Source organism: Sinocyclocheilus anshuiensis, unplaced genomic scaffold (genome assembly GCF_001515605.1).
Source record: "Sinocyclocheilus anshuiensis isolate Anshui unplaced genomic scaffold, SAMN03320099.WGS_v1.1 scaffold763, whole genome shotgun sequence".
Lineage (NCBI taxonomy): Eukaryota > Metazoa > Chordata > Actinopteri > Cypriniformes > Cyprinidae > Sinocyclocheilus > Sinocyclocheilus anshuiensis.
The window spans coordinates 24,802-32,736 of NW_015548255.1; the positions used below are offsets into that span (position 1 = coordinate 24,802).

At 39.4% G+C, this 7,935-nt stretch overlaps 2 protein-coding genes across 5 annotated transcripts in view; both read right to left on the reverse strand.

Annotated features, from left to right (window-relative positions):
* Positions 1 to 2,590, reverse strand: part of LOC107655419 (histone acetyltransferase KAT6B-like) — a 5,632-nt gene extending 3,042 nt beyond the window's left edge. The window contains exon 1 of one of the 2 annotated variants that reach the window (XM_016442903.1): positions 2,399 to 2,590. The gene's annotated coding sequence lies outside the window, so the exon portion shown is untranslated. Of the gene's footprint in view, positions 1 to 971; positions 1,184 to 2,398 lie in introns of those variants that run through there. The other variant, XM_016442904.1, reaches the window with a different exon arrangement.
* Positions 2,591 to 5,317: 2,727 nt separating this feature from the next.
* The window catches only part of LOC107655429 (adenosine kinase-like), a 184,361-nt gene continuing 181,743 nt past the window's right edge, over positions 5,318 to 7,935 (reverse strand). For all 3 annotated transcript variants that reach the window (XM_016442914.1, XM_016442911.1, XM_016442913.1), the window contains one exon: positions 5,318 to 5,942. In XM_016442914.1, coding sequence (XP_016298400.1) covers positions 5,818 to 5,942 — 125 coding nt within the window. In that variant the 3' untranslated portion in view covers positions 5,318 to 5,817. The remainder of the gene's footprint in view (positions 5,943 to 7,935) is intronic.

Genomic DNA, 7,935 nt, shown 5'->3' on the forward strand with positions numbered 1-7,935 from the left:
ACACATACATATTTTTCATAATTATTTTTTTTTACATTTAGCTACAAGCTAAAACACAGTACACCATGGATAACATTTTTATTAAGCTCATTGATTTATGATAGTGTAAAAACTCAAACAGCATAAGGAGGGGAAGAACAGTGCTGCGAGCAGCCAGCAGGTGACATGCATTGAACAATTTCTCAAGAATCCCTCCGAGTCCGCTCGCCAGCAGCAGCCGTGTAAACTCAACCACACAACTTATCTGCCATAATATTGTTATATAAAAAGCCTCGCAAACATTCTGAGGGGAACACTTGACCCATTCCTCTGAGACATTAGATCCGGCCTAAACAGATCCAAGAAAAGCTACGGTAAATAATTGAACGACGCAACTTGGTTAGCCAGCTAAATAACCACCAAATAACTCGAGTTTAACCGCGAAGGCATGACAGCACACAGAGTGTTAGAAGAACATACAAAAACAAGACAACTGATGGTAAAACAAAGTCTTATTTATCAACTGACACCCACTCATTTTGGGTGTTCAACTCAAACTTAAAAACACAACATACAGCGTTGTTTAAGATTTGACACTTATTTAATCCATTTTAAATCTCGTCTACACTCTTCCAGTTTTGGTCACAAACTACGACTTGGCCATGACATTTCACATTAAGAGTCTAGCAACATCATCTGCAATGGTGACAGCTAAAATAAAACACCGTATCACAAACGCGTACTGACATTCGTACTTCAGCTCGAGTCCTCTGCTTAAAGCCGAGATAGTGAGCTAAAGTCAGGCGAATCTCAAAAGCATTCGGCTTCTTATCTCCAGCATCGGCTTTCTAAACAGCCCCGGAGCTCAAGTCTAGCACGCTAAGCTAAAGCTGGCTAAATTAGGTTATGCTTTATGACTACTTCCGACAGATGACTATCTATAATTTATGATGACAAAGTCAATATGTCAATTAACCCACGGTCTCGCAAACCTTGTTTTCTGGACGCTTTAATACGGTGGACAGGTCAGGTGACTTCGCCGCTTTGCCCGGTCGCGTTACTAAACAGACGCCATTTTGTTACAATGTTGTAGTTTACATGAATCCGACATGGCACTGATTACAACCCAATGGAGTCTCATTAAACCTTACCTTCACAAAGACGGTCCCGCCCAAGAAACTTTAATATTGGTTAGAAAGGGCAAATACTTATCCCTGGTTTGATAACCAAAGTGTCAATCACAAGAAAACAGTTCGGCCTCTCGAGGAATCGGTTGGCTTCATAATCTGTCAATAATCACTTGACCCGCCTCTTAAAGGGACAGCTCAACACCGCTGAACATTCTGTCATCATTTACTCACTCTCATGTTTTTCCAAACCTCTATGACTTTCTTTCTTCCGTGGAGCACAAATTGAGACATGAAGCAGAAAGTGAAGAACTGACAGCCTCAATCATTATTTTCTTTCAGTGTGATTTTTAACATTCAATAAAAGTGAACAGTAACTGAAGCCTGTCATTCTGCATATCATCTAATTGTTTAGTCATTCGGGATTATTACAACAGGAGGAGCAAAAAATGACAATATCTTCATATTTAAACAAACTACCCCTTTAAGTTGTCAACTGCTCTTTAGTCCGTACTGCGTATGGAATGCGATACCTGCTATTCTGTCCACATTAGAAAAAAACAGTTACCAGGGATAGCGGGAATATTTTATCATCATGTAATGAGTTTAAAACTACTTGATGGCTCTTTAAATATAAAATCAGCCGAAACTCGCTCTACACCTTTAAGAAGGCTCCCCCTAATGAGCATCGCACAACACTGCAATATAAGCAGATCGACCTAGTCACACTTTTTGGAGAATAATGTAATGGTGAATAATTGGTCCAAGTACTCTAGTTATCCCTGGCATTCCCCGTACTGTGTGCACTGTAATCTAGTAGCTATAGCTAATAATTAGTTTGCACTTTACAAAAGACACGGGAGGCCATGAACTATCGAACGCGCACGTCCTCACGAATGTGCGGTGCACGCAAATAGGCAACATTTATAAATCCTGCGAATGCTTAAACGGATCATGGCATATAATTTCTCCCGTTATTCTGAAACACTAAAAAGCAGCGATGATGCTGCTGTTGGTTTATGCGCTTCGGTCTAAAGCATGCAAAATGCACTCATATTTCAAGATCAAGCAACTGAGAACAGAGAGCATCTGGAAAATTCCATTTATGCGGGTCAAGCAGCAGATTGCGATACTTGCGCGGTTCGCGTAACCCAATAACCCGAATTAATTTCTCCGTTTGCGTCAAGTTACATCACTCACGACAACTTAAACTTGAACGATTAAAACATGCCACCGACAACAAGACACCGCCGAGATAAATGCCCGACAACGCTGGCAAAGCGAACATTTACCTTTAAGTTCCTCGCACGATCTCTCCACGCTCCACGTATAAGCAATAAAAACACGCTTATTTATGCGTAAAGTAGCCTGATAAATCCAATGGGGTCCTGTTTAATTCGGAAGATGAACGCAGGCGTAGGCAGAGGGAACCTGATAACAACTAATTGAAAGGTTAATCTACATAGGAGTCTGTGACAAAGTAGTACCCTCCCCTTTCGGCACTCCATCAGCCACAGAGGAGGACTAACTCGCTGTAACCGCTATGTGACATCACATCGCTCATTGGGAAACAATGTACATTGTTTCAGACTACATGGCATGGGTGGGAAAAGAGGAGACATAATGTGCCCTGTCTGTGAAGCGGAAAAGGAAACTTTTAATATCACTTATTGGGATTTGAATGTATGCGTGCAAAATCGTCTCCAAGTCAGCACGCGCAATCATGCGAGATTTTAAACTGTATGGGGAAAAAGAGACACTAGTAAGTGTCACAATGAAACTAGTAAGATCGCCCAACACAGATCAATTTCATATGAATACACGCATATATGCATAATTATAATAAAAGTTTCACACCGTTTAATTATACATCACTTTTTAATTGCTCAGAAGGTGTTGCACATGTAATTGATGTTTGTTTGCAATATAAATACCAGCATCAATTAAATACAGCCAAATGTGCTACACCACAGTTGGAACAACATAATCAGAGTAAATTGAAAACATTTAATAACAAAATATGCAACAAAACCCACTGATAGTTTTCAACTGCACCTGAAAGCCCATGGGTTCGCCCTGTGGTGAAAATTTGGTGTTGCAGAGCAATCTGAACCATGGACATGTTACTTTTTTACTGTGCCTGAGAGGAAAACAAATTGCACACTAAAACTTGAGCCATGTGGGATGTGGTTACAGTTTGGCAAAAGCCTGCATACTGGCTTCCAGCAAATCCTGATCAAGGTGATTTGACACCAAAGGATTGTCTTCAGTTGTCTTTTTTGAAACACCAGGTTGAGCTACTTATGGCAGCTGGTCTGGGTGTGATATACTAACACATCACTTAACACTGTGTTAATATAATTACACTGCTTTCAGTTGGATCCACTTTTTAGTTTTGTATATGACGTTTTTATTTTAAAGTTACCACTAGGCATTGTTGTTTTTGATCAGCTGCATTGGATCATAACGATACCTGTCACTTCACAGGTGATAACTGGCATCATTTTCATCCCAAGACCCCCTTTTTTAGCACTGTAATGTGTGTGGCTATTGCAATTCAGTGTTACTTATTTGTATGCCAAAAGGGAAGGTTAATTTGTTTACAAGTTACACAGATACATTGGAATTATTCATGTTTGCATATTTCAACCACTGGCATAGTCATATTCGCATTCAGACAGAGGCAGGATAAATTCCCTGCACAAGGGTATAACAGCACTAGGGTAAGTAGATTAGCTCAGACTGATGACCTTCCAGATACTGGTGCACTTTTCTAACCACAAAAATACAACTGTGTTGAATGTGCCAACTAAGCAAAGACGATCAATTTCCTAGATTGTTGTCTAGATGGGTTTTCTTCTTTTAAATAATATAAATACAACATTTGCTATTATAGTGGACCAAACCAAATCAAATAGCTGTAAGCATATTAAGCATCAATCATTATGAAATGAATAAACTTTAAATGAGGTCACACAGTAGCTGGTCTGATTCATTGTTTTAAATATACAGTGCCTGTTGCTTTTCAACTAAAATGATAAGTCATTGGTCATTTTTAATGAGATAACACACTTATAGCAAGTCATGTATTGAAAACTTTTGTGTAAGTGTTTTCTAAAATTATAGATTTAGCTGATTAGAGATATCCAGTTTGAAGTTAAATAAAAAATTCAGACCCACTTTATATCAAGTGCCTTTAACAACTATACAGTGCATTTATTGTGTAGATACATGTATTTACATTGCACCTGTATTTAAATCGTACCTGAATGTAATTAGTTGTAATTAAATTGTTAATAAATCTGTAATTACACAGTTGACCTTAACCTACTCCTTAAAGCAAGTCACATTTATATAGTGCTTTATACAATACAACTCGCCCTCAAACCTACCCATACCACTAAATCTGTCCCCTAACCTTAACCATATCCCACCTCAATAGCAGCAAAAGTTTTGCAATACAACATGAACGCAAGTACATTGTACATAATTAATCTTTTTAATGTACTGTAAGTACATACACCTAATATAAAGAGGAACCAAAATTTCAACTATATCAGAAACACAACTGTGTTTACTTCTTGCTTGACTTTGTTCTTCTATACCTACTGACTGAAATGTTGTCCAACAGCAACACACCTGTGAATCAACTTGCATTTTATAAACCTCACAGGCAACTTTCGCAGGTCTTAAAAACACCCAGCATCATTGTAAAACACACAGCGGGAGGATTAGAGAAGAGGAAAAAACACAAGCGTGACTGTGTGTGAGCTGAAAATGTGAAATAGTGCTCAAGGACTTTGTCCTTGTTTAAAACCGTGTGCTCAGTGATGCCAGGGCCCAACCGGGTTTGTCAGCGACAGAACCCGAATCTGCTATGATTGCTGTCACACACGGGGACAAAGGGTCAGCTGTACCTTGAGTCTCTCTAATGATGCTCACAAATAGCTACTCCTCATCCCATATCAGAGAGATGAACCAATGCAGACCTGCCACTGTCATCAAGAGGACAGGCAGAAGCTGGAGGCTTTCTACCCATCCAGTAGGACACAGAAGTTGAGAGAGTAAAATAGACCAAAAATGGAGTCTAAAATCTCTGCCTAACAAAAACCGATAATGCACAATATAACACATTTCAAGCAATAAACACCCATTTTGCCCATTTATAAGGTTAGGAAGAGAATACAAGTGACAGCAGTAATACAGCCTTTTTTGTTTATTTTGGCATTTAAGTGTTTCCCACAAATACATTTGGTTTACAACAGGAAGACTGGCCAACAAAATTTCTCTGAGATAAAACGAGCCTTTGATTTCAAAAAAGCTCAAATGATTCATCCGGCTTCTGTATGTTTGCAATATTGGCTTCAGTTTTTATAGCTAATTACGACTAAAATAAATTTTGTTAGCAAACACCACATCTGGAAAGATGCTGGTTATGATCATCACTCTTAACCGTGATACGAAAATGGCTTTAGTAAAAACAAATCAATATTTCCAACAGAAATTCCTCTTTTGCCTCTTTTGTAAACAGTTTTTAATGTGAAATATGTCTCTGTGATCGTATTAGGCTGTGAGACAACAGAGGCACAGCAGAAGGCAGGCAGTGAACAAGAGAGGAAAGAGGAACAGAAGATTAAAAAGTCAATTAAAAAAAGGCATTAGTCCTATAAAACACTCGGACGGCCGTATCTTCCGGTCTCTCAGTGGCCCATCAGTGGAAGTCTGGCTTTTCTGGGAATGTGCAGCCTGCGTGGCGAATAATGACGTTAGCAGAGTAGTGTCCAGCGTGGATGCACTGCTCAAAGGTCTTATCCTGTACCAGCTGAGACAGGAAACCTGCACACACATGCAAACAGACATCGAAAAAAAACACAAATCAGATCCGCAGCGTGCAAGAGAGTGGACAGACAGATCCTAATCAAAAAGCATGCGCAAACACATGCACACAAACATATGTTTAATGAACGCACACATGCACACACATCCGAGCGCATAGACACACACACAAACATATGCCGGCGAATGTTAGCTCAGAAAACGTAGTCGGGTATCGATTTTGTTGCATTTGCTTTCTTTTAAAAAAATTAAGGAAATCAGGCTTAAGGGGAAAGGTGATGCAAAGGCCCTCTTTAGTGATGTGCGATACAGAAATCCTCCAGCTGCCCTCGGGCTCTGAACCCTCCCACCTAGATCTCTGCTCTCTGCAGCAGTGCCAGAGCGCATTGAAAAACAGCTGGCAAATTCATTTTCCAACACGGCAGAGCGCTGGCCTCCAACCTCTTGTTGGAACGGATAAAGGAGTTAAAAAAATCAATACGACGTTTGAGCAAACACGCTCACAGCTCTATTAGTCGCAAGGTTCTCCTGGAAGAGCTACAGGAAGACATGTTAGCAAATCAGGCTCGTGGCCTTTGAAAAGCAGAGGGCTGCGGAAGAGGCGTGGTATGAAGATAAATGACACCGACCCGAAAGACCAGTGCGAACGGCGTGATCAACATCGATATTTCTGTTTTTCGTGGGGAGCCAAACAGCGTTGTGCTTTATGCTTTTGATGGATGGCTTCACAGTTCAGATTGGAGTAGACACGCAGCGGCTATCTGAATGCGCGGTTATTAGCTAAACCCGCAGATTAAAGATAACGGCTGTGGGGAGTCTGGAAACTCCACTAATCCATCATGAAAGTGATCTATTTCCCCTTAACTGTGTTATCTGAGGTTAAATAGTACAATAGAACATTGGCAGCTTCATGTGATTAAACTAAGCCAAATAAATGAAGTATAACTACAATTCATCTACAAACTGTCATTCCAGAGCAGCTGCACAGGAAATAAATAAGCATTGTGTGTCAGATCTCTTGCATCACGGTCTGGTTTCCCAGAGGTTACAGATCAAACCTAATCCTGGATTAAATTGTCCTGTCAATAGTGATTTTCCATTGAACATACTTTCTTCTAGGACTAGTCTGAGTCTAGGATACCTGTTTCAATATTTCAATTCAGTTGTGTGCTGAGTCTGAGATTTCATTCTTCTGTCATTTATGCATTAATTATTGGGTTCATTAATCTATTAGGTTATCACACCTTGTGTTCGAGAGAGGATAAAACATTTATAATGTTTGAATATTTGTATGAATATTTAATAATAATAATCATAATATGTATTTAATTATTACCATTATTAAAGGGGTCATGAACCGAGAAATCAAAATTCCCTTGATCTTTTGACATTTAAAAGGTCATTGTACTATAAAAACATTCTGTAAGTTTCAGAACTCAAAACTTTCTTGTTAGTCTAAAAACAGCTTATATTGAAGCCAATCTGCCAAAATGACAGGTTGTGGAATGTGCTACTTTATGACGTAATAGAGTGGGTAAACCCCGCCTCCACAGAAGATGATCAACGCCTGCTTCTACAGCACTGCCTGTTTAGCTCCGCCCACCGATTCATGCATGTAGTGTAAATAACGAGAGAGGCAAATGCAGGTCTACGCAGAAATTAAACGATAAAGATGACTATGAAGACAACAAGACACTGTACAGTGCCAAGCTGTGGAAAAACACAGTCTTTGCATTGCCTTCCTTCTGATCCCAACATCTAGGGCACCAGTTTCAACATTTCAAGCCATTTGCATGCTGACTAGAATTTTTTTTCCTGTGATTTATGCATTAATTATTGGGTTAATTAACTTATTAGCTTATCAGACCTTATGTTCTAGAGCAGTGTTTCCCAACCGGGGTGCCGTCTGTCGAGAGCAGGGGTGCCGTGTAAAAAATCATTTTTTAATATTTTTAAATTGCTAAAATGTTCAAAAAAGCATCTATTATATAAT